Genomic DNA, 27,295 nt, shown 5'->3' with positions numbered 1-27,295 from the left:
AGGGGATTTTAATTCCAAGCCAAACAAACAGGTTCCATCTTCCTCTGAGAATCTGAAAACTAAGAGAGGATGCTATAATTTGATTGCATTGAGGGAATAAGGGGCAATCAATTAATCCAACCAAACAAAAAAGAAGGTACAGTGAACAACCAATTTAAGAAGAGTTTTTTTTTTTTTTTTTTTTTTGGTGAAGGCTTAAACTTACAGTGGTTGGGCAACGTACGGTATTTTACAAAATATCTAATTGATGCTAACCTGGTCTTTCACGTATGTTTTGGAATAGAAAATAGAAAATACATTCATCGTCAACCGACCTATATTATAGCTCTTTTATCATGCTTGACTAAAAATCTTACTTGATTCATTTACTTAAGAGGTGAACAAAGCACAGTTCCATCTTCGAGCCACAGAAAGGAACTATTATTATAGCTGAAGAAATGTCTAATGCTCAAACTATCCTTAGAGTAGATCATTTCATGCCATGAAAAGTTCAAGTCACAACTGGATCTCTAGCTTCCCGATACCCACTTATATTTTCTGTACACTTGATAATTTGGCCATTGATGTTAAATTAAAATTAGAAGCACAGGAAGACCCTTGCTTTGCTAATATAATTACAAAAGACAAAGGAACAAAATAAAAACAGCTTCTAAAACACATCAGTGTTAGATATTTGTTACTTATCTTCCCAACCTTTGTTGGGTTTCCATCTTCCCTTCTCTCTGTTTTTATGCTTATATTGTGTGTGGTAAGTTGAATAATGTCCCTCAGAGATACCCAGGTCCCAATCCCTGGAACCCATGAATGCTATTTTATGTGACAAAAGTGATTTTGCAGATATGATTGCTAAGGATCTTGAGATTGGGCGATTATCTTGCATTACCTGGATGGGGCCTAAATGTAATGACAAATGTCATTACAAGAGGGAGGCAGAGGGCTTCATTACAAGAGGGAGGCAGAGGGCTTGGCACAGTGGTTGAGAGTCCACCTGCCAATGCAGGGGACACGGGTTCGTGCCCTGGTCCGGGAGGATCCCACATGCCGCGGAGCGGCTGGGCCCGTGAGCCATGGCCGCTGAGCCTGCGCGTGCGGAGCCTGTGCTCCACAACGGGAGAGGCCACAACAGTGAGAGGCCCGCGTACCGCAAAAAAAAAAAAAAAAAAGAGGGAGGCAGAGAGAGAGTTGCTTACAGAAGAGGGCAATATGACCAAACATAATACTAGGCTGCTGGCCTTGAAGATAGAGGAAGGGGCCGAGAGCAAAGGAATGCAGCTCTAGAAGCTGGAAAAGGCTCACAAATGGACTCTCCCCTAGAGCCTCCAGGAGGAGCACGGGTCTCCCCACAACTTGATTTTGGCCCAGTAAAAGTGATGTTGGGTTTCTGACCTCCAGAACTGTAAGAGAATAAACATATTATTTTAACCCACCAAGTTGGTGGTAATTTTTTACAGCAGCCATAGGAAACTAATACAGATGGGGTTCCAGGGTGAAATGAGTGACAGCTCTAAGCCAATCAATATGCTTCATTCTCCTCTTCCTAACCATGGATAGTTCAGTAATGGTTTATGTTACCCCATCAGAAGTGAAAGTAAGCATTCACCAGGAATGCTGAGAAGAGACAGGGGACTTCTCCCTCCTGCTAGACTGAACCTCAGAGGATGTGAGATCTGGGAAAGCTGAAGCCATCTTCTGTTCGAGGTGGGAAACCTGCACAGGTATGAAGGCAAATGGAGACCTGGAAGAGATGCAAAAGAGAGGAAACAGGAAAGAATAGAGGAAGCAAAGGAGAAGGAGGAGAGGAGAGAGACAGAGGGAGAGAGGGAGCCAGCCCTCCCCTATATGTTTTAGTTAAGCGAGTGAATCAGCTCCTTTTAAAAAGCCTGTTTGGGCTGGATTTTCTGCCAATTGTAAGGGAAAGTTCTTTGGACACATCTTTTAGGTTTGAGTTTTTAGGGTTTTTTTGTTTTTGTTTTTTTAATGACAAAGGTCAGTACAACTTTATGACTGGTAACATGTGTACTTCAGTATGTAAATATAATTAGAGGTCACGTTAGCGAGCACACCTTATGTACTTAAGATTATAAGCAATAAATATTAGAGCTGGCCAAATAATCCTTAGGGAGAGAGCTGGGAAGACAAAGCCTAAGGAAGGGGATTAATTCACTTGGCAGAATTTCAGCCTTATTTAGTTAGGAATCCTTTTGCCAAATTCTACTATGGGTCTCTCAAATTTCTCATACCTAAAGTATCCAGACATTATTCAGTCCCAACTGATTTGTTCTTATGAATAAAATACTGCTTTAACTAGCATTGAATTTTTTCTGGTATTAAATACCTGTTTAGGAATTTATTTTGGTACTGCTTAGTTTATTCAATCCCAGAGTAAATAAAGAAGATTACCTTTTGTTTTCCCCACGCTTACCACTAGCATAGAGCATTTTTCTTCCATGCAAAGAGTGAATATTGCATTAAAAAATTAAAAGTCCGTTGCTTGATGTAGGCTTTGGAGTCTGCAATGTTCCTATGGTGAAGTAAATGACTTGATGTGAAAGTATTGGATATGTTCCACATTAGCTAAGAGACAAGAAAGATGACCCACATACTGTACTTGCAGTTTTTGTAGGATACAATCTTCTTAGGGTTATTTCTTTATTATCTCCAAGACATGATTTTTCTAAGTAGGAATAGTGGGAATGGAGTGGTGGAAATGTCCAAGATATTAATATATTTTTTAAAGTTTGCTTGAAAATATGAATATTATATAAACCAATCACTCATGGTCTCATAACTTTCCCTGATCATTTGATTTTCAGATTACTACCTGCTTTGCAGAACGTATATGATAGCAATTATTAGTAATCGGCAACACTTACTGCTCCCTGAAAAAGTACAAAAGGTTTTTTGTTCTAAGCCTTCCATTCGTTGAGGCCATTCTTTCTTTATTAGTAAAAAGTTAACAAGTGGAAATCTACTTTTTTCTGTCAAAATATAACAGAGTATTGATCATATACCATCTAGATGGACAATTACATGAAAGAAAGGAGGAGGTCGGGGAGTACAGACCGGTGGCAAATCAATGATTCACACTCAAGGATGGTTGGTAATATTATATTGATTCCATTTCCCTTGTAAAGGTAGGAGAGTATAGCACAATCACTGGCAGGAAAGATGGGACTCAAAGTAGCTACGAATTACCTATCAACTCAGAACTTTTTAATATTCTTAAAAAATTAAACTTCATTTTGCTGAAGTGATTTGTGCTCTTTCATTAGCTGACAGAAGCAGATCATAATGCTTTCATTAAATACAGAGAAATAATATGTTGTTTTCTATATCTACTTTAAAGTGACCACTGGGTTATCAAATACCCGAGATATAATTTATCAGTTTCATTCCCAGGTGGCTTTTTGAAAACATTAACTTACCAGTTCCTAGAGACATCTTCTAAGTTTTGTGATTGAGAACTCTTTCACTTGGGATTTATAAGTGCAATTTCAGTATTCTTTTTTGCTCTGATGAAAGTTTTCATTATAAATACAATTTTCAGATCATAAATGGATAATCTCTAAACCACCAAAGAAATATTCATAGACGCAGTTTGTAAGACTTAATCCCCACTTGATCCAAATACAACAAAGTACAAAACTCTTTATGTACTGTATTAAATAGAAGAGTAAAATCAATGTAGTATGTGATTAAAATAGTAGTCAACCATACACTAAGTACTTACATTTTGCAGTTAGACACAATCTTAAAAACACTTTATGCACAACTGAAGAAGGTAAAACTACAGTGTTTCATAATAACAAAATTGACTCCTTCCTTAAGAAATATCAAAATGAGACTTTTAATTTAAATTTTCTATAGCTAAATCAACTCAAAAATCTTACTTTACTTATTTGCTTTTCTGCAATCTGAGAAAATAAAAATAGTAAATCACTGATCAAAAGAAAAATGTCTGAGCTTTGTTTCTCTCACGCTCTAGATTAGATACATATCTGTTACAGTCTCTTACACAGTTTCCGTTTATATAACCAAGTTGACATCCCATAATGACTGACCCTGAATCGCTACTGAGTATTGAATCATCAGAAATAAAATTACTTGCTCTACACAGTGTACTAATTTTGCTTTTAATAAACTCACCAAAGGCTTCAATTTTTAAAATTACAGTCTGGGGCTTCGCTGGTGGCGCAGTGGTTGAGAGTCTGCCTGCCGATGCAGGGGATGCGAGTTCGTGCCCCGGTCCGGGAAGATCCCACATGCCGCGGAGCGGCTGGGCCCGTGAGCGATGGCCGCTGAGCCTGCGCGTCCGGAGCCTGTGCTCCACAACGTGAGAGGCCGCAACAGTGAGAGGCCCGCGTACCGCAAAAAAAAAAAAAAAAAAAAAAACGGTCTGTACTTTTACCTTTGATTATATTTGTTTTAATTGGTTTTTTGTTTGTTTCTTTTTTTCTGTTTTGTTTGTTTACCAGTCATTCATGCAAGCAGGTAAAACAAACACAGAGCTAAAGGGTGCATAGTAAACTCTATCAAACTTTCTTTTTTTAATATTTTTATTTTATATTGGAGTATAGTTGATTTACAAGGTTGTGCAGGTGTACAGCAAAGTCTTTTAGTTGTACATACACATATATCTATTCTTTTTCAGATTCTTTCCCCATATAGGTTATTACAGAGTATTGAGTGCTATACAGTAGGTCTTCTATCAAACTTTAAATCCTTCTCTCCAGAAACAGTTTCAACTTTTTAAGCTCTTTCTTTGGGTATTTATCTCAATATTCAGTAATGTCTATAGTGCTGATTTTTCAATTTTTACACTTTGCATATTGGCTTCCAAAATCTCTATTAGAATTTTTTATGTAGACTATTACTGTTAAATTACTATCAAGTATTTTATGTATACTTTATGATTATATCATTCTTTTGTAGTATTACATTCCTTTTTTATGGGTAGAGTATTTTCTCTTAACTCACTGAAGATGTTACAGTTTAGGGGTTTTCTTTCACATTTTTGATTCCTTCACTATCTTTGTCCTTCTTTTTGTAGAAATTCTCTCTCTGTTTTGATCCATTCCTTTCAAACGAAGGCTGTCCTTGAGGGATTGGAGTACCTTGACTATATATTCAGATTTGAAATTGAGAAATGTCAATATTTAGAAATCGTTCTTTTGGGTGAGGAGTAGGGTTGAAGGAAGGGCCTTTTGGACACTAGAGAAGAATCAGTGCATCACGTGCTGGGAGTGCAGGTGGGGGCCCGGGGATGGAGGGCACAGCTATGCTGCCTGCTAGTGTGCTTGCGAAGAGGCCAAAGGCCCATCAGTTCACAATATGGTTTCTGAACTAAGTGTCGTGGCTTCGGACCTAATGTCACCACAGTTTTCTATTTAACCTGATGTCTCCTGGTGCTGAGTTTCAGAGCTGGTGGTTGACAGGAAGAGAAGGAGTTGGTGGAAGATGAAAGTTCCTCACTGTGCAGAAGAATTGGAGCCTAGGTTTCCCTCCTCTGTCTTGTCCAGATTTTCAGCCAATCCCCCCGTTCTTACCCTCTCTCAGTACCTGATGTTTCCAAACAGTGCCCCTTCAAGTGATCAATTCATTAATTTCCTCTAGAAATTCTCCACTTCAAGATACAGCTTTCTTCTCTCTCCTAAGTCAGTTAACACCAGTACCAAAAATGTGTTTAAATCTCTCATCTCTTAATGTCTCAGCCTTCTTTCTTTCTTTTTTTTACCTTTTGTGGGTTAATCATTTTTTATCTTTTGTAACTATTTTAGCAGTGTATTGCCAAGGAAAGGAAGTATCTACAATATTTAAAAAATAATTTTAAGGTCAACTCTTGTAGACTTTTTATAACACTGTTCTGAATATACTGTTACTCTTGATTCTCTCTACTATCATTATACAGTTATTTAACTTTTAGTTCTTGATTTTGACTTATGTAAAAATGTACATTATCATTTTTTTTCTTTGTGTTTTTTTTTTTTTTTTTTTTGCGGTACTAGGGCCTCTCACCGCTGTGGCCCCTCCCGTTGCGGAGCACAGGCTCCGGACGCGCAGGCTCAGTGGCCATGGCTCACGGGCCCAGCCGCTGCGTGGCACGTGGGATCCTTCCGGACCGGGGCACGAACCCGTGTCCCCCGCATCGGCAGGCGGACTCTCAACCACTGCGCCACCAGGGAAGCCCCTACATTATCATTTTAATAAAAATACATTAAATATTTATTAGTGAGGGTTCAAAATATGTAAGCTATTTAATTTCCCATATATAACCTGTAATTTATAAATATATTTTGAATAAATTAATGAATTTTTTATAAGACAAAATGAAAATGTTAGCTACAATAAACATCTCATTGTTGACTTTTTAAAAATTGGCTCCAACAAAAGAATAGAATTTGAGAAACTCCAGGAATTACAAAGAAAGGAGAAGGATCACTGCAAAAACAGTAATTCCTTCATTAGAAACAGATTTTCACTCTTCCCAGGATGCTGGGAAAGAGGAATTTGAGAGTTGTCATTTAGCTAGTGGATATTGAATCTATCATTTTCTTCTCTTCTTCCTCACCCCAGAGGTCCCCTCAGGGTGCAGATTGTAAAGCAGGGGGCTTCCCATCAGGGAAAACAACAAAATGGGAGGGAAGAGAGTTTGAACATTGAAAACAATCGCATGAAAACAAAATCTTTGAATATTATGGGGAAGTTAAAAATGTATACAAATAATTGTTTTATTATTGGCTTTGACTATTAGATATCACATATAAACATACATATATACATAATACACTTACATATGTGTATTTGTATATATATCAGTTTTTCACTGCATCAGTTCTTCAAGGTTTTTAAAGAATAAAAAAAAATGGAAAAGGCAGAGACGACAGTGAAAGGAAGAGCAAATGACATGAAAAAGTGAGTAGACCAGAATTATCACAGGATACGTGGGGAATAGAACGACATTGCCTTGACTTAAGGACAGGGTTTGGAAAGGAAGACTTGGGGCTGTTACAAAGTCTTTAAAAATCCCAACTTAATGAAATTGGGAGAAAATATAAGTCCTTTGAGCACAGAAAACATAATGAAAGTCCTATTTTAGGAAAAAGAAATAGAATGAAAAATATTTTTTGCTGCATACAGGTTCATATTATCTATTTTCTTGTGTTTCAAAAGAATTAGCCTATAATAGAATAATAATCTAGATTCCATGTTATTAAGTACTAATGTGGTAAATAGTAAAAACCAGTACTTAGGGCATACTTTTATGTTAGATGTTATACAAAGAATACATATTTGACTGAATATAGCATCTCAAATAGCTAAATACATTTTTTTTCTTTGCAAGACACAAGATTTTAAACAACACTTAAAAAAAATTATGTACCATTGGTTTTTCCAAATAGCTCAAAGAGCAAGTTCATTATCTAATTCTCAAAATATTCAAAGAGGTGACTAGATATAGAAATTAATACTCCCAAGCTGCACAGGGAGGTTAAGTGCCCATTGTCAGGCAGTGGGAGAGCTGAGGTTAGAATCTAATATTGATTCTACTTTTCACTTACTCACTTAGGTGATATTTGTGTACCAACGGTTTTGAGTTCTAGGTAATTTTCATTTTTATCCTTCCTGCAAAGTCATCCAAATTTACATCAAAAATACCTCATCTTGTTACTTGTCTCAATTTTTAAAAATTCACAGGAAAAGAGACATCAGAGTTATATTGGAAGGTCAAATTGCTGATTTTAGAGAAGCAATGTTTAAGGGTTACTGAGAAATGGAGAATTATTAGATATTGGCACACTCTCTGCTCTGAGGATGAAGGGGAAACTTCAATCATTTTTGAAGCCCCAATGTCTTTAACTGTTGAAAAGCACAAAAATACATATTATAACAATTCCGTTATTGAGAAAAAGCAAACATCACATTCGAAGCACTGAGTTGCTTACCCTAGCTAGAAAAGAAGGCAGCCATTCTATCTTGGTGTCTTTATGCCTCAAGGGGAATAGCCAGAGAGAACCAATTTGTGAGTCTCCTATTTTTTTTAAAATTAATTAATTAATTTATTTATTTATTTTTGGCTGTGTTGGGTGTTTGTTGCTGCACGCGGGCTTTCTCTAGTTGTGGCGAGTGGGGGCTGCTCTTCGTTTTGGTGCACAGGCTTGTCATTGTGGTGCCTTCTCTTGTTGTGGAGCACGGGCACTAGGCGTGCAGGCTTCAGTAGTTGTGACACATGGGCTCAATAGTTGTGGCTTGTGGGTTGTAGTAGTTGTGGTGCACGGGCTCAGTTACTCCGTGGCATGTGGGATCTTCCTGGACCAGGGCTCGAACCCGTGTCGCCTGCATTGGCAGGCGGATTCTTAACCACTGTGCCACCAGGGAAGTCCCTCCTAGTCTTCTTAATTTGATACCATTACGAGGAAGCCATTGGAATTACCCTTGCATCTTCAATACCTTGGGCCTAATGGATCCTACTTCCTCATATTCCAGAATTTAGCAAATGAAATAGTGTTTGTGTTCTGATGTTTATTTTCTATATGTAATATTTTATCTTCATATATTCACTGAATGAATATGAAATATTCACTTCATATATTCACAGTTACAGATGATATTTAAAAGTACTACTTATGTATGCATTTATAACTTTTCCCCAACCAACAATTTGCATGGCTCTGAAAATCAATTTCTTATATTTTCTTTTCCCTTCAACTCATTCTTCCTCCTCTTTTCTATGATGTGGTTTTTCCCATTGGGCACATCCTCCTGTTTCCTTCACTCATTTACAGGCTCCTGCGTTTCTGCTCTCCCAGAAGGATTTTATCCCCATGATTAGGCCTTTTGGATCCTTTCTTTTCCTTCTAATAATACCCAATGAATTTGTGTTTAAACCTTCCTCTTGCCTGCTTCTCCCAGCTCCTGGATGTGACTTCTCCAGTTAATAACTTCAGCCACCTGGCTCTCAAATCTTTTCCTATAGTGCATTCCCTTATTAGGAGGTACTTTATACTTACATGCTTCTTTTGGAGAACTGCCATGTATTTCCTATATTGGTTTTAATTAGGAGTTTTGGGGGTTTTACAAAACGTTCTGTGTGGTAACTCTGCTTTGCCCTAGTTTTATTTCCTGTAGCTTCTTAATGGATTTTTTTTTATACATTCATCATCAAATTCAGCAGCCTCTATTTTGTAGATATTGATTTACTTTGACATTTCCTTGTATTTAACTTACTTTATGTTTCTGTTTAACTTTAGGGTCTTTTCCTGTGTCTCAAATGCTTCTATTCTCCCTTATCTTTTCTGTTTTTGTCTCTTTTCCATTTCTAGAAAACCCTGACTCTTTGGCAGAGAACTATCTTTTTATCATTAAGTCCTTAGACTTCCCACAGTAAGTGCTCAGAAAATACCAGCTATTATTCTTATAACTATCCTGGTGATGGCTGTGAATAACTACTACGTCCTGAATCACCCTATTTTCAAAAACAACTTTTTGTAATTTCTCATTATGTTCGCTTTCCTGTTTCCAACTTCTAATTTATCTTTGAATTTTCCTTATATTTTCCATATAAATACAATTTTTTGGCTCTTCTTTGGGGTTTAATGTCTCTTACTACAACTTATTGTATAGTTTATTAATGTATTAAATACTTCTTCCTTATTTTTTTATTATCTTAAACATTTCATCTTTGTCCTTGTAATGAATTCAGACTAAATATCCATCTCACTTTTGCACCTTAAATGTTAATTCTTTTGTGTTTGATTTTTTTTTTCATTTCATGTAGAACTACATTAAAATACTACATATCCATGCCATCTGCCATGTTGATTCTTTTCTATCTGAAAACTTCTGACCAGGGAATATTGGGATATAAAGTTTTTGCAGTAACTTAAGAGGTAAGTGCTTTACCTTTGTTACTGGAAAGAAAATTATTGTTTACCTGATTCAAAGTCTTGATCTAAACTTAACTGATGCACCATGATATCTCTTAAGGAAACCAAGTTCCCTTTGTCCCTTTACAGGGCTTCTTTGTATTTTATGTATCAAGTCCTCTGTTATTGTGTCAGACTTTCTTGTTTAGTAATGCCAGGAAACTATTTATCTAGTTTTCTTTCCTTTATCCTTTCAACTACTAGTAGTGTTCTGTCAGCATTAAGAAAATGGAAAGAAATGGTAAGATAGGTATATATACATATATTTACATCCTGGCAGGAAGGCAAGATACAATTATATAGTACCCTAATTTAAAATATACATATAAATATATATTCACATGACTATATTTGAAAGGAAAAATCTTTGGATGAGTAAATGTTAATATTGGTTGTCCCAAGGTATAGAATTTTGCCTCTGTTTTTTCTGAGTGTGTGTGTGTGTGTCTGTGTGTCTGTGTGTGAGACTTATCTGCAGTAACTTTTCTTCCCACAATAATCCTGTTCTTGGGTAATTAGTTGAGTAATTTTTATTAGAAATTAAATACATTTTAAAAATGATTGGTGAGTCTCTTTATTTCATCATACTTGCTATTCTAATAGCCTCCCATAAACCAACAATATAGGAGACAAGTCAGTCAGGCAGTCTACAGAAGGAATTCAGCTGAGGCCATTAACCTAGAAAGAGTTTCCTCCCTAAAAAAGCCATCAGGTCATTCACTTCTGGAATGTTGAAGTCTGGTAATAATTAACTTATTTCTTTCTTCAGTGTTGTCACCATGGCATTAGCCACATTTTTTTCCAATCACATTTTAGATTATCCACGTGATAATGGATAATCCTTCTTCAACTTCCCTAACTGAGGAGCCACAAGTCCTCCTTCCTTCATTTTCAATCTTGCTCCTTTCTCTAATACACACACACACACACACACACACACACACACGTGTGTGTGTGTGTTTATATGTTCAGACACATATACGCTTTTCATTTCAGAGTGCTACGTAATCAATCTTCTGAGGCCTGAGTTTTTTTATTACATACTGTAACTTTAAGTTCTGCTTTATCCAGAGTTATAGGAACTTTATCAATCCTTAAAGGTTTCTTTGATGACCAATGTTTCTTTTATCATTGACTGATTTCTTCTTCTCCTTCTCCTTTTTCTTCGTCTGGCTCTCCTCACTGCCTGAAAATTTACACTGTATTTCCTCCTAGATTTCCTCATATATCACCATATACCATATTCCTCATATTCCAATTTCCTCATATAATCTTTTAATACTTAATATATTTAATACTGTGTATGTACATCTTTGAGATGTGATATTCATTTTCTTCAGTCTTTTACTCCATGAGAAGAAAGCGATGGGTTCCCTTCCCTTCCTCATATATTACTTCTAAGGACTTCTAATCAGAATGGCCTTCTCAGAGGTAAGGAGATTTTGTCTCTTTCCTCATAGCCCAGCTGATTTACAGACCTACCTCTTGTTCATCGTACCGACTATACCTGTTTCCCTCTGCCTTTTTTCCTTCCATGGCCAGAGTAGAACTGCTTTATTTCCCCTTCTGCTCTTGAAAAGCTTGTCCCACGTCATTTCCTTCTCTTAGAGCTCCACAACTTTTCCCTGCAGTTATTCTGAGCAGGAAGAACTCTTGCATTGATTATAATGTAGCATATAAAATATATTTTATTATAACATACAGCATGCTTTGGGGTGAATGCTATAAAGTTGACCTTCTTCCCCAGAACAACTATTTACAAATTTTTGCTTCTCCCCTCCCTTTTTTTGTAATTAAAGAAATCAACCTTATCCTCCATTTCTAAACCACTCTTCCTTACTTACCTAACACTCATTTCGTGACTTTGTAAAGTCTATCTTTGGCCAATTCCTGAGGATCCCCATGTGAGTACTAATCTTTGCCTGTTTCTAAGTGAAAAGTATTAGGTTGGTAGTCCAACGCTGCTTCCCCTTGCCACACCTGTCCTTTATACATACACTTTCAATCCAAACCCTTACCAGTCTGCCACCTTCATTGGAGATGAAATCTAATCTAATCTCTCATGCTATCTTGCTAAAGCAAATTATAATGTATCCTACAGCCACAATTTCATGCCCGAGGAGAATGAACAGGGCTTTCAGCTATGAAGTGTTCACGCAATCACCACAAAGTTTTTCCAGACTTGCCTTCCACTTTCTTCTGAGGCACTCATTCTCTAAATCAAATTCAATTTCTCTGCTGCTCCAAAGCTCACGTCAAACTCCTTATTTCCAAAGACTCAAATTACTGTAAGTATGTCCCTTGGTTTCCTCCCAACTGAATTAATAATGAAGGTCCTGGGAGAAATTACCATACCTTGGGGCTGGTTTCCATCATGGAAGCAGAACCTCATAATTTATCTTTGATTGAAGGAAGACTTTCATTTTCCTGGCAGGAATGCAAAGATTCTTTTTTCCTTCTTTTTTTTTTTTTCATCCTTTCTTCTATACGTCCTTAGCAAAGACAAAAGAGGTAAGACAACAGGATTTTTCTGCCTTCTGCCTTCTTAGTTCATTCATTCTTCTCAGTTTTTCCATATGCTCTGTAGATCTCCACTTGGGTGCTCCCATTGGGAGCTAACTCTCAGCAACTTCCCTGCCAAAGCAGTAGGTTCCCAGGGCCTTGTCTCACCAATCTTGGAGCACTGTTTTCTCCACCAGGCTCTGAATGGTCCCAGGCACAATCCTCTAGCCTCCTTGAAGCTCTGGAGTTTGCCAGTCACAACTGTATTCCTGAAACCCTTGTTTTCCCTCTTCCTCTCCACCCATCAATCACATCCATGGTTGTACTGCCTTCTATACCAGAGGTGATAACAATGTCACTCCCTGCCCCCATATTTCCTCCTAAGACAGGTAGGCTATACTTCTCTTTCTCTTGGATTCTGTCACTCAGCCCTGGAGGAAGGCTCTGATCGCCTGGCTCATCCCCTTCACCTCCAGGCCAAAGTGAATTTGACCATGTCAGTCCAGAATCTTTCCCTAGGAAGTTATTATTGGAAATAATGCTAGGCTTTGGGTTGCCACTTTGAGTCATATCCGTGTAGGAATAGAAAACTGTTTTGCAGAGAGAGGGAAGAGGAGAAGAGGAAGAAGAAAGGAAGAAAAAGAAGGAGGGAGGGAAAGAAAATCAGTGGCTGAACAGAGAAGGGCAGAGAACAGAGATCCCATGTCTTTAGAGAAGTAGAGAGAACAGGCAAAATACATGATTTTCAAGTTCCTATACCTTCTTTCTTCTAAAGCCCCCACTCCTGTACCCTTCCAATAAAGTCACTTTATTTGTTCAAGCTGGTTTTGATGAATCTTGTTTCTTACATCCAAAGGCCCACTTATCAAGTTATATCCATTAAGGTAAAAATGATAGTATTATAAATAATCATGATGATAATAGCTAGTGTTTATTACACACTTACTATGTACCAGGCACAGTCCTAAACACTTTACTCACACAATCACATTCTTACAGCTATCTTGTGATATAGGAGTTATTTGATAAGAACACTGACACGACACAGGTTTGGCCATGTGTCTAGTTGCACAGCTATTAAGTGGCCCTAACTGACCTTTGAACCCAGTTCTGTCTTATTCTCCAAAACCACGTGCTATGAGCTAATACATAAAAAGCATTCCAAACAGCACGTGGCACATGCATACCACAGTTCACGATTGCTAAACCCTTAACGTGTTTTAGTCACTGGATAGGAGCAGCTACAGCATTTTTCCATTGCCATAGTAAAGCAATGTCAGGCAGGATCATGTAAAATCTTGCCACTCAGAGTGTAGTGGTTGGATGAGGAGCTTGGACATCAAACAGAACTTGTTGCAAATGCAAAGCCTTGGGCTCCACCCCATACCTACAACTGCATTTTAGCAAGATCCCGCCACTGATCTGTATGCACAGTCAAGTTTGAGAAACTGTGCTAAGAGACTCAAAGCAGACGTTGCTGGTGAGCTAAGATAGTATTTAATTACATGGTTATTATAACTATGATACAGTCTCTAAGATAAATATTTAGCTGCAATATCAGGTGTCTAGAACTGAAGCTGAAAGATGAAAATCAGAAGTAATGTTGAGGTTCTGCTAAACCCTGTCATTGAAAACGTAAGAATTTGTCAAGGAGTAACTGATTATTTCTCCACTTGAAGCATAACCTACACTATTTGAGTTCTCTGTCAGCTATAAATAACTGTTTCTATATTGAACTATATTTTATTCCATTTTATTGTTTCTATAGACAAAACATGGGTCTATTTCACTTTAGTATGTTGACATATTAGATGCTTTCTTCAGCTACACAGGTATCTTTCCAGCAGAGTATTCAATCTTGTGCTTGTTGTAAGAAGACCCTCTTGGATAAGCCCTTCCTGCCAGCTTTTCTACAAGAATCTAAATTAAAAAATTATAAAAATGGACACAATGCTCATCTGCTTAAAATTGGTTCACACTTTGAGTGCCACGGGTGAAAACTTATCAAATTTTCAGAAAGCCAAATTCCAAAATCTGAAGTTTGAATGACAACAACTGCTATTAAGTTTAATCTTGAAAAATGTGTACAGCACTATATAGCACAGAGAACTATATTCAGTATCCTATGATAAACCATAATGGAAAAAATATGAAAAAAAGAATATATATATATATATGAATCACTTTGCCGTACAGCAGAAATTAACACAATGTTGTAAATCAACTATACTTCAATTTAAAAAAATGTTTAAATTTAAAAAAGAAAAGAAAAATAAAAATGTGAAACTCTCAGGACATAATTGAGATCAACATCCCAGGAGTGAGCTGATGGAATCTGTGACTTAACATGAGGAAAACAGGTATTTCTTTATTTTCAACATGGTTTTCATTTACCTATTTGGGATTTAGCTTATGCACTCAAAATATGGATGTATCAGAAATCAACAATTTATTTATGGTGGATATAATAACGATGACAAATGACACTCAAATAATGTCATATTTTTACCCTTTGTGCTACCATGGAAACCCTCCATGGGTCCATGAGTATGGTGTAAGATCTTGGATATGGGTAACTGGCTTTAAAGATACTTCTGCACCCACAGGCTTTACAAACACTTCCTATCTCCTGAAAAAGCTAAGTGTATAATGAAATTCTAGGCACCTCCCTGGTGGCGCAGTGGTTAGGAATCCACCAGCCAATGCAGGGGACACGGGTTTGAGCCCTGGTCCGGGAAGATCCCACATGCCATGGAGCAACTAAGCCCATGCGCCACAGCTACTGAGCCTGTGCTCTAGAGCCTGCGAGCCACAACTACTGAGCCCATGAGCCACAACTACTGAAGCCCGCGTGCCTAGAGCCTGTGCTCCACACCAAGAGAAGCTCCCCAATGAGAGCTGCAACGAAGAGCAGTCCCCGCTGGCCACAACTAGAGAAAGCCCGCATGCAGCAACGAAGACCCAACGCAGCCAAGAATAAATAAATAAATTATTTTAAAATAAAAAAAGAAAATTGTAGAAAAACTGGCATGTAATATAGCATTTCCAATCTATTATCAGTAAATGTTGTGAGACATGCTTTTGTGAAACCAGAGAGGTCAGATACAAAGAGAACAAAGGGAATATTTATCATATATAATGATTAGAGAAAGACGACAAGCCAGGACTGGCATTTTTATTCTGGATTTAACATAAATTCTTTTAAAACTATTATAAAGTGACCAAGACTAGGGACTAGGGCTTCATGTGGATGGGAATAAGGAAAGTAAATACTAAAAAGGGCACTATAGGGAAGCAGTTTCCTTGACTATTCTTAACTTCTGGGAGCAAGAAATTTTGTGAAGGATGAAAAGATTTAGGTGGCCTGGGATTTTACAGGTCCTTGTAAGTGATAGCACGCAGATGGAAAACCTAGCCTATATATATATATATATATTCATATATATATTCATTCATATATATATTCATATATATGAATCATTTTTCTGTATACCTGAAACTAATACAACATTGTAAATCAAATCAACTACACTTCAAAAAAAAAAAAAGAAACTTCATTGAACTGAAACAAAAAGAAAAGAAAACCAAGCTCAATGTCATCTGCGAAGGGGCAGATACTCAAACGGCACATTATTCTAACCACGGGACCCCTCAGTCTGTGTCATCTCACCACCTCCCAGACCCCTTCCCCCACAGCTACCCAGATTCAAACCTAAATAATTGGAAAGCAACGCTTTGTGAGATTTCCAAAGTTCCCTATCAGTTGTGTGCAAGCACCTTGCTTTCTCTTCTCCCCTACACAGTTCCCCTCTTGCACCTTCATCTCCTTCCTCCCTTTCCTTTCCCCTCCCTCTTTCTTCAGCCTCCCTGGTCCCTTACTCTCCTCTCCTCTTATTCATTCTAACCCTGGAGCAACCAGGCTATCTCCTATTCTGTGTCCTATACTGCTGAGGTGATTCTTAATGAAATAAATTTCAGGACCCCTACTGACTGGATCCATGACAAGTGAATCATTTATAGGAGCAGCCGGGCCCTGCCCAGCACAGGACCGTCTTTCATCCTTTCTCTGTGTGCTTTTTCCACTCCTGCCCCACCTTAGCCCTCTCACCTCTAACTCACTGGAGGATACCAGCTGTGAATTCCTTGGGCTTCTTTCTTCTTTCTTTCTCCTATATTCTTCTTGGAGAATAGAAGAGTCTCCTCACTTTCTTAAGGAATATCTCAGAAGTTATCACACTTTAGTTATTATTCTTGGAGGGATCTCTCAAAGGATTCCCTCGTCTCCCAAAGCAGAGTCTCATCCTCTCTCACCTGCAAAATCCTGAATTGGCCTACCCATTAGCTCTCCCTTCTCTCTGCCACCCTTTACATTTTTTTTTTGCAGTACGCGGGCCTCTCACTGTTGTGGCCTCTCCCGTTGTGGAGCACAGGCTCTGGATGCGCAGGCCCAGCGGCCACGGCTCACAGGCCCAGCCGCTCCGCGGCACGTGGGATCTTCCCGGACCGGGGCACGAACCTGCGTCCCCTGCATCGGCAGGCGGACTCTCAACCACTGCGCCACCAGGGAAGCCCCACCCTTTACATTTTATGTTTATCAGAAGTTTTTTTCTTTTTATGCTTGTAGCCCTCGATTCAAATGTTTTCAATAATCTTTCCATCCTCAATGATTGTTGGATTTTCTGTGACTTAAGAAAAAGGGAAAGAAGAACCTTTGTAAAGATGGTTATTAGAAACTTTGTAACAAGAAGGGCAGCCTTTTTGTTTATGAGTCTGAAACTGAACAGGTTTGACTTTCCTAGAATTGTCTGTCACTTCTCAAATTATATATAAATTGTTGGCTATTTTTTTAAAAGCCTAAGGAGAGCAGAACATTTGGGAAGCTTCTGAAATACTCTGACTATCAGTACCTTCAAGACCTGGCTCAAAATTTTCTCTCTTGATAGAAGGCTTTGGGAATAACACTTTCTATACTCAATCTTTTTTAGTAGTGGCCACTAACAGTTAATTTTCCTATCAGTGCCCTGTACTAGTGTGTATTTTATCATAGAATGGTGGTTAAATGTGTGGCCTTTAGGGATAGATGGCTTCAGTTTAAATCCCAGTTTCTACTGTATGACTCTGAATGAGTTACTTAACCTCTCTGTGCCTTCGTTTCACCACTTATAAAATAGGGATATTGGGGCTTCCCTGGTGGCGCAGTGGTTGAGAGTCCGCCTGCCGATGCAGGGGACGCGGGTTCGTGCCCCGGTCCGGGAGGATCCCACGTGCCGCAGAGCGGCTGGGCCCGTGAGCCATGGCCGCTGGGCCTGCGCGTCCGGACCCTGTGCTCCACAACAGGAGAGGCCACAACAGTGAGAGGCCCGCGTAGCGCAAAAAAAAAAAAAAAAAAAAAAAAAAAAGGGATATGACTGTCAATTACCGTAGGATATTTTAAGGATTAAAGGACCCAGCACTGTGCATAGTGCTGAGTATATAAGAAAGGCTTATTATTATTGCTATTGTTATATGTTATTATCATGGTTAACCCTGTAAGTTCTTTGCATTTCCAACTAAATTGTTAATCTCTTCAAGTCAGACATTTACATCATTAATGAAATAAAAAACAAATTAATACAAAATGTTTGAGGTAAGTCACTTAAAGATATGAAACATATTCTTTTCATAACTTTAAGGCATTTATATTTGGTATTTAAGCATCAATAAATACTTACATGTTATTGGGTTTTAGATGGTATTTTATTTTTTCCTTTATTAAATCTAGTCCAATGTATTACAAATAGAAAGTTAACACAGTCAACAAACAATAACTGAATACATAAATTATTTCTCAAAAGCACAATTTTGATTTAAAATACAACTTAAACATATTTCAAATCTAAAATATGTGGCATGTAAAAGCAGAGTTTACAAAATCAACCTTTTTTATCTCATTTTAAAAAGTCTGTGGTGGGGCTTCCCTGGTGGCGCAGTGGTTGAGAGTCCGCCTGCCGATGCAGGGGACACGGGTTCGTGTCCCGGTCGGCGAAGATCCCACATGCTGTGGAGCGGCTGGGCCCGTGAGCCATGGCCGCTGGGCCTGCGCGTCCGGAGCCTGTGCTCCGCAATGGGAGAGGCCACACAGTGAGAGGCCCGAGTACCGCAAAAAAAAAAAAAAAAAAAAAATCTGTGGTCCACTTAGGACAAGTATCTTCTCCAAATGCCTAATAAAGTGTGAAGTTTTCTGAAAGTACTTAATGGTATTTAGACTAAGTGTACTTTTCCAAACACTCACATTATGGGTTAATGCATTTGCAACAGACTTCTGAATGAGGTTACATATTGCTTATGTTGCAAATGAAAAATGGGAAGAGTGAGGAGTTAGGACCTATTGAGTACCAATGGAAGTCAATGTTTTCTTCCACTTCCCTCTCTCTCTTAATAGAAAATAATCCCAGTCAGTACCATCCTAATCAAAGAATATGAAAATGTTTCATGTTAAGACTTGGAATTATAGAATCATATATGGATGGGAAAAAAAATCAAATCCAACTCCCTTCTTTTATAGTTGAGAAAACTGAGGCCTGTAGCATTCATTTCAATTGAGACTTGTTTTCAAAACAACATTCATGCCCTTGAGTTACTTACTCTAGTTTTATCATTTATTTTCATGCTGTTTTATTGACCACAACTCAAAATACCAGTGTGCTCACAATGCCATGTGTTTGGATATGGTCCTTTCTACATGTGTCCCTGGAAAGGACTGTCTGGTCCTTGTGGGGAATTTTCCTTTGTGGTATCAAAGCCAGGAGCTCCAGGTTTTCCTTTGAGCATTTTTTAAGAGAACATTATCATGTAACATCTGGGGCCAGAAAGAAATCTTTATGGTATATATTTTACAGATATTTTCTTCTGGGATTTTTTTCTTCAAAGAGAAAAGCCTTTGTGACTATTTCACATAAAGCATATGTTAATTAATAAATTGTCAAGATTGCTAGATTCATCCCTGTGTGGGCCCATTTAAATATGTCCCTCAATAGCTAATTCATTTTCCAATCAAACTTGCTCAACTACAATGTTGAAGTGCATTGCTCTAAAATTTGATACATTCAAGCCATGAAAATGAGTTTTTGAATAAATGTAGTATTCAAGGAAGTCTCAACCAGTATTGTTAGGGTACTTACCAGAGATATTTGTGACTAATCACTTTCTTCTTTTTTTTTTTTTTTTCGGTTTGCGGGCCTCTCACTGTTGTGGCCTCTCCCGTTGCGGAGCACAGGTTCCGGACGACGCGCAGGCTCAGCAGCCATGGCTCACGGGCCCAGCCGCTCCGCGGCATGTGGGATCTTCCCGGGCCGGGGCACGAACCCGTATCCGCTGCATCGGCAGGCGGACTCTCAACCACTCCGCCACCAGAGAAGCCCTGTGACTAATCACTTTAACCTAAAGAAATAGGATTGGAAATAAAACCCCCAAAGCACACCTTAATCACTTTGGAGTTGAAATTGTCTTTACATCTATCTATATAAATTTATATTTATTATTCGTTATTTCCTGAACAATATGTTTTTATTTATTTTTTATTGCAGACTTTGATCTTTAATTAAATGTACTGGACAGGAAGATTTGGGGACCCCGCGTTGTCTGTAAGTGGTAGGTAACAAATTGTGCTGAAGCAACGTCAAGTATCAACTACTAATACTTTTACAAAGCCCTTTTAGAAATTTTCACGTTGATGTTACCAATTGACGTCGGTTTATTAGCATTTGGTTAATTAAGAGAAACCATATTGAAATAAAAGCGGAAAGGCAGACTAGAAGGACAGAAAGAGACTCTCCCCATTTCCCTCCCCACCCTCCCTCCTTTGAAAGCTTTCTGGGAGCAGCAGGTTCCTGCAAGTGCCAGGAATCCGGTCTCTGGTGAAGCGCGGAGCACTGCAACGCCAGGGCTTTCCCAGTTGGGGACTACAGGGGGACTACAGGCTGCTTGGAACGTGCAAACACCTGGCGTGGTTCTTGAGGGCCCTAGAGACTTGAGTCTCATTCCGGTCCGCTCCAGGGTTGTAGGCAGAAGGCTCTGAGCGGTCAGAGGGGTTTCCTGTGTGTCAGCAACATCACTCTGCCGAGATAGCTGGCGGAAGAGCCACGGAGCGCTCTCGGACCAATCGCTCTCCAGCAGCCAGCCCTACCCCTGACCCTGACCGAGCGCGCCCTGACCGCCGACTCTGGTGAAGACCGGCTCTCCCAGAAGCCGCCTCCGGCCCCGGGCGAACTTCGCGCAGGCACGCCCCTCGCCTCCCGGAGGAGCGCGGACTCGCCCGGGTGCCCAAACTCCGCCCATCCTCGCGGGGAGCCCGGCTCGCCCTCCCGCCGCCTGCATTCAAGCAGGTCTCTAGAAGAGCCTGCGAGCTAACACAGACGGCGAGCCGGACGCGATCCAGAAGCACACGAGTCTGCGACCACGCGCGCTCCGATGGCCCCCAGACGCTGAGAGCCGGGGGCGCGGAGGCGGCGGCGCGGGCCCTAGAGCCGAGCTGCTGGCTTGCAAGGTAGGGCGCAGGAAGATGCCCAAACGAAGTTGATCTTTGGGGGAAGGAGGTTGGGGCGCGCCCTCCCCATCTCAGCGAGTTTGGCTCGACCTCACTGAGCCCCCGGCGCGCTCTCCGGCGCGAACCCGCGGTCCCTCGGGAAAGCGCAGTCGGAAAGTTGTCGGCGGCGGTGTCCGTAGCGCCCTGTTGTGTAACCTCGGCGCTGCCAGCCTCACCGGGAAGTTGCTGGTCCTCCGGCCAGCCCGGTTCGGTCGCGGCCCGGGGCAGATTTCATGGCCCGCGGCGAACGTGGGGCCGGAGCCGGCGTGGGCGAGCCCCTGCTTGACCCCTCCCGCAGAGTTCCCCGGCGCCCCCTCCCGTCTGCTCGCCCGCCTTTCCGATGCTCGCTGCGCCCCTCGCCGCCGCCCTCTTGCCGCCGCTCGCCCCTTGGAGCCGCCGCCTAAGTCGGGGAGGAGAGAATGACCGAGGTGCTGTGGCCGGCGGTCCCCAATGGGACGGACGCTGCCTTCCTGGCCGGCCCGGGCTCGCCCTGGGGGAACAGCACAGTGGCCTCCACCGCCGCCGTCGCCTCTCCGTTCAAATGCGCGCTGACCAAGACAGGCTTCCAGTTCTACTACCTGCCAGCTGTCTACATCTTGGTGTTCATTGTCGGCTTCCTGGGCAACAGCGTGGCCATCTGGATGTTCGTTTTCCACATGAAGCCGTGGAGCGGCATCTCCGTGTACATGTTCAACTTGGCCTTGGCGGACTTCTTGTACGTGCTGACTCTGCCGGCGCTCATCTTCTACTACTTCAATAAGACCGACTGGATCTTCGGGGATGCCATGTGCAAGCTGCAGAGGTTCATCTTCCATGTGAATCTCTATGGCAGCATCTTGTTCCTGACCTGCATCAGCGCGCACCGGTACAGCGGTGTGGTGTACCCGCTCAAGTCCCTGGGCAGGCTGAAGAAGAAGAACGCAGTCTATATCAGCGTGCTGGTGTGGCTCATCGTGGTGGTGGGGATCTCCCCCATCCTCTTCTATTCCGGCACCGGGATCCGGAAAAACAAAACCATCACCTGCTATGACACCACCTCAGACGAGTACCTGCGAAGTTATTTCATCTACAGCATGTGCACGACTGTGGCCATGTTCTGTGTCCCTTTGGTGCTGATTTTGGGCTGTTATGGATTAATTGTGAGAGCTTTGATTTACAAAGACCTGGACAATTCGCCTCTGAGGAGGAAATCCATTTACCTGGTGATTATTGTACTGACTGTTTTTGCTGTGTCTTACATCCCTTTCCACGTGATGAAAACAATGAATTTGAGGGCCCGGCTGGATTTTCAGACCCCAGAAATGTGTGCTTTCAATGACAGGGTTTATGCCACGTATCAGGTGACAAGAGGTCTAGCAAGTCTCAACAGTTGTGTGGACCCCATTCTCTATTTCTTGGCAGGAGATACCTTCAGAAGGAGACTCTCCCGAGCCACCAGGAAAGCTTCCAGAAGAAGTGAGGCAAATTTGCAGTCCAAGAGTGAAGACATGACTCTCAATATTTTATCCGAGTTCAAGCAGAACGGAGATACAAGCTTGTGAAGACGCAAGAATCCCCCAACACCCACTTTTGTAACATGGTAGGATGCTTAATAGAGCCAAGTGCTTTTTTCCCCTTTAAGTTTCTAGTAAGATTAGAGAAAATTCAAACCAAGAAAGCAGTGAGTTTAAAAAAAAGAAAAAGACGTGGAAATGCCTACACCCACACTTAGCTTGTTTGGGTTTGCTTTCAAGGACTTCCTTCTTTCTCACCAGAAGTATGTAACATAAAATAATACTATCCTTAAATATTTACTTTCTCTTCTGCCTTTAAAATTTGCAAGCTCTTCTGTTTCAAGTTTACATGAGTACTGGAGCTATTTGGATATTAATAACTTCTCCAAGAAAACTGACCACCTGAAACTTGAGTTTGTGATTCATCTAGTCTTTATTGTTTTTAATAATCTGAGGTGGGAACAAATTGAAACTTCACATCCTCAAATTACTGTAGTACAGCAGAATACTAAACTCGGTTCACTCGGTAGCAGATGAACAGATTGCAGCTGGGTGTTTCTTGGTCCTGTAAGCATAGGTGATGGCTGGCTGAATTACTTTGGAGAATTGAATAGAAAAATCAAGTCAATGAATTGACAAGTCTCAAAAGTGATTATCTCCCAGTGATTTCTAGAAAACTGCTCACTCTGCGTTGGGTGCTAAATGTTTGGTGGTGGAATCCTGTATATATTATCTGACAGGTAAAATGCCTTCAAAATAATCAAAGTGCATGTACTTTCCTTTGTAAACACCACAAACTCTGTTAGACTTCCTGTGACAAAGAGCATTTACTTGCACCACTGCTGTGCAGTGCCCTAGGAGTGTGTTTGTGTTCCAGTACAAATGCTCACTTCCATCTGTAAAAACAGTTTTCAAAATCACAGATAAATTACAGACCAAGGTTGAATAACTGTTAGCGAGTTGAGGGATGTTGGGCAGGCGGGAGAGTGGCTGACAGTCATCCATGATGCATAGCCGGCAAACATATTCTCGAACGTATGAGGCAACTGGGAGTGGGGAGAAGACATTTTTAGAATAAGGACTTTAGTTTAAATTAATTATGGTGTAAAGGCCCTTTTTTTGTTTTGTTTTGCTTTTGCTCCTTCCAAATGCTGGAAAACATTAAATGCAATATAAAAAGAAGAAGGAAGAATGTGTATGGGTTGTGTTGGTAGAATGAAATGCTGTGATGCTTCACTGGATCTTACAGCCTCATATTTGAAGGAAAAAACTCCAGACATATGGGAAAGGGAAATATGAGGAATTAAATTCAAGGACTTGAAGTACCACAGCACTAAAGAGTAAGGTATAGAAACTACTAATCAGACTAGCAATAGTTTAACCAGACAGTGTTTTCTTTTATATTTTCCCTCTGCTGGGCAGTAATGACAAATCTGTAAAATACTTCAATAACTTTAATAACGATTTTCAGTGAATATTGAATTGCGGCATTTCTAGCCTTTGAAATGGTCAAATTCGATATAATGTCGAATAATGAGGTGAGGTGACAATTTCCAACACCAAATAAATAAATCCAGTGTCAAAGGAATTTTTAATGGTGAAGGTACCCCCAACAAAGCCAATATCAGAGTCTGCAGCTGATGGTGGGGTAACTTGTTTGAAAGCACTTTATATGTAGAGCAGTTTGGGGCTGTGCCTCAAGGTGAGAACCCTAGCGCCCTGTGGGACCTGGTGACAGGGAAGTCAGAGCTGGGCTTCAGTTCTTGCAGGACCTCAGTGGACTGCAGATTTGTGAGAGCCCTAAAGTTTCTTCCTAGACTTGCTCCAGCCACTAAGATCAATGAAGAAAAGCTGTGTTTAGCCATCCTAAAGAGTGCTGCTTTTTCACAGGTTCAGTCTTAAAGCACAGAATTATAGAAACTAAGTCAAGAAGAAACCTTCTAGATGTCCTACCTACACCTCCCCATTTTGAGAAAAGAGAAGGGTTAGCTAGGTTCTCATTTGGTTAGGGCCCTGCAGTGTTGTCTGTTGTGGAATCCTAAAAGAAAAAGACTAAGATATGTCATGAGTGTGTTACCCCTGTCAAATATCATGTTCAGTGAGACACAATTAATATCACTAAATTGTCCAAAATGGAAATGTCAAAGCCCATATCATCCTTAAACTCGAAGGCTAATGGTACACATTTCTATAATATTCCCTCACCATTTACTTAGTGTTCTTCCTTTTAGGTCTGATGCCCAGGCTGGTTTACAGTATGTGTTAAGTACGTTGTTTCAGCTTCCAGAGAACTTTCTTTTGGTCCAGTGTGGAGGTGAACAGTGACTAGAAGTGCTCTTTTACTCCTTGGCATGCTTTTTCCAGAGTGTTTCTTCTTTAGCTTCATACATCACATGGTAGACAATGATGATATGCAGATGCCTGCCTAATAGTGACAAGAATGATCTCTCCAACCCCTTCCAGGCACAAATTGGTCTCTGGGACGAGTCTGCTAATGGTGATCTATTGGCTGAAGATCTGATTCATGATATATGATAAGAGTAGGTATTTTAAGAGTAAAGGCAGAAATCTACTGGCATTTTGATAAAAGAGTCAAAATTACAGAACTTAGCAGTTAACTAAATTTCACACTACAAAACTGTTTGAATGCCAAGCTCAAGGCGTTTTATGGCTCATCAGTTGGCATCTTTGACTCTTTGAACATCAATGTTTGCACCTGTTTGCAAACAATGTTTGCACTTGTTTGCATCAGTGTTTGCACTGAAATGCTAAAAACACAGACCAAGAAGAGATACAGCATGAGAGTAGGATTTGGAGTTAAAATGGTGACACTGCCACTTGGCCAGCTGTGGAACTCTTGACCCTGGCAAGCCCACTCTCCGTGGATTAAAAGGGTTGGATGACATCCATCTGTTGGGGCCTTAGGGGATGTGGTAAAGCCAGAGGTGCATGAAGTCTGCTACTGTATTTTCCAGGACTGTTCAATTCCAGTCCTTGACTGAAAATTCATACAAAGTTCACCGACTGTGATATGGATATGACCTGTAGGTTTTCTCAGTCTCCTCAGGGCAGTGCACTACATTGCCTTTGGATACAAGAGATGTCAGTGCTTATAGCACTGTAGCAGCTTGTAGCAGCTGGAATTGGACTAGTGACAATAAAGATTTGTAATTAGTTAGAGATATAGTGAAGCTTTAACTTTGCTGGTCAAATTGTAACTATCATAATAGTATTTATTGATGAAGCTCACAGCCCTCCCATTGTACAGACTGAAGAACTTTCTTGAAAGTTCCAACATACTGAGGTGAATTATATTTATTACAATGTATAATATTAATATGTCACACTGGTGTATTTTACATAATATATGATGCATAAAAAATGAGAGTTACTGTATATTATGATGCTTTCCAAATATCAGTATCTTGAAATGTTTAGGTCTTCAGATTTCTTTTATCTAAAATACGAAAATCTGTTTTGTGATACAAGTGATTCATCTTCTCTACAAATGCTTTTGCACGTTTTTCTTTTTATTTAGGGTTCTTTCTACATAGACACAGTTTGGTGTCAGTCGATAGTAAATACAAAATATCTTAGCCAGACTGGGTCTGTACTGTCTACATTTTATATACTATTGTAGAAAAGTTTATATTGTCTTTTTAATACATTTGGAATTGTGTCCCCAAATACAGTCAGAGCTTCCCATTTCCAAATGCAAAAGCCTTGTCCTAAATTCAAAGGAGATCTCTTACGTTTTAGAAGTATGGTGAGATGGGCATTACAGATACAACATTAGAGTTTGAGGAAATACTTTAGGGAGATGGGGAGAGAAAGAGGCAGCTGATGTAATCAGTTACTGTGCTCAATTCCGCTTCAATTTTTATTTTGTGTTTCAAGGTGAAATAGTATAATCTTAATTTCTGTGAGATGGAGTTTCTAAGTAACACACTACCAGCAAGTTCAACACTGCTAGTAATTTTATTGTTTTCTTTGTTCATTTGATAACTTTAATTCCAATTTTTACAGTAATAACTGTATATTATTTATCTGCTGAATCCTGTTTCAGTTTTTTAGTTCTGTTGTACATTGTATTATACACATCATTACAAATTAATATGAAGGGGAATATATGTTACATATCAAAAATTGTGAATTTGAATTCTAGTATGTTTTAGTGCTTTTGCCAAAATGTTTATTTTTATAATATCTGTAATTTTAATATAGATAATTGAACTAGATTTCTTTGTGATTAATAGTGCCATTGAATGAGCAGTATGGAAACAGTGTTACTTGACATTTTGAGCTTTCTCAGGTTTATCGAAATCAATGGTAGCTTAACAGATTCCAGACTAATTGTGCATAATTGTGTTTTAAAGGAATGTATATTTCCTATAAGTTTGCATGCAGGAGTGTACAGCTTGGAATGTGTGTGTGTGTGTGTGTGTGTGTGTGTGTGTGTGTGTGTGTCCATGGCATGGCAGCCAACTTTGTATCTGCTGTTGGTAATAACAGCAGAGCTTTGATATAATCATGGTCATTAGAATTGTACCTACCATAGACAGTTAAAACTGAAAAAGTCTCAATAAAACTATGAAATGTGGTCTGATGGCTTCTATGTTATTATAGTACTAATACTTACAAGTTTCCCCAAATTTTGACATGTACCATTATACCAGCTGGCAAATATTGGCAATACTACTTACTAGTATCCTACTAATACTAGGATATATTGAATCAGCACAGGCATCTCTTAACATGTAGCCTGGACTGTAAGAAGTGAAGTGTTAAAGAAAGAATCCTGGTGCAAGGTAACT

The 27,295-nt window shown here is 39.8% G+C and overlaps 1 protein-coding gene across 1 annotated transcript; it reads left to right on the top strand.

Moving 5' to 3' along the window:
- Positions 1-20,280: 20,280 nt before the first annotated feature.
- On the top strand, positions 20,281-27,082 carry P2RY1 (purinergic receptor P2Y1). Its single transcript, XM_027092752.1, has 2 exons — positions 20,281-22,567; positions 24,713-27,082. Exon 1 carries the CDS (start codon positions 21,408-21,410, stop codon positions 22,527-22,529), a length of 1,122 nt encoding a protein of 373 aa, XP_026948553.1. The 5' UTR covers positions 20,281-21,407; the 3' UTR covers positions 22,530-22,567; positions 24,713-27,082.
- The last annotated feature ends 213 nt before the right edge of the window (positions 27,083-27,295 follow it).

This window comes from Aethalodelphis obliquidens, unplaced genomic scaffold, assembly GCF_003676395.1.
Source record: "Aethalodelphis obliquidens isolate GAN/ISIS:26980383/991018 unplaced genomic scaffold, ASM367639v1 scaffold81, whole genome shotgun sequence".
Classification (NCBI taxonomy): Eukaryota; Metazoa; Chordata; class Mammalia; order Artiodactyla; family Delphinidae; genus Aethalodelphis; species Aethalodelphis obliquidens.
This window is presented reverse-complemented; position numbering and strand designations above follow the sequence as displayed.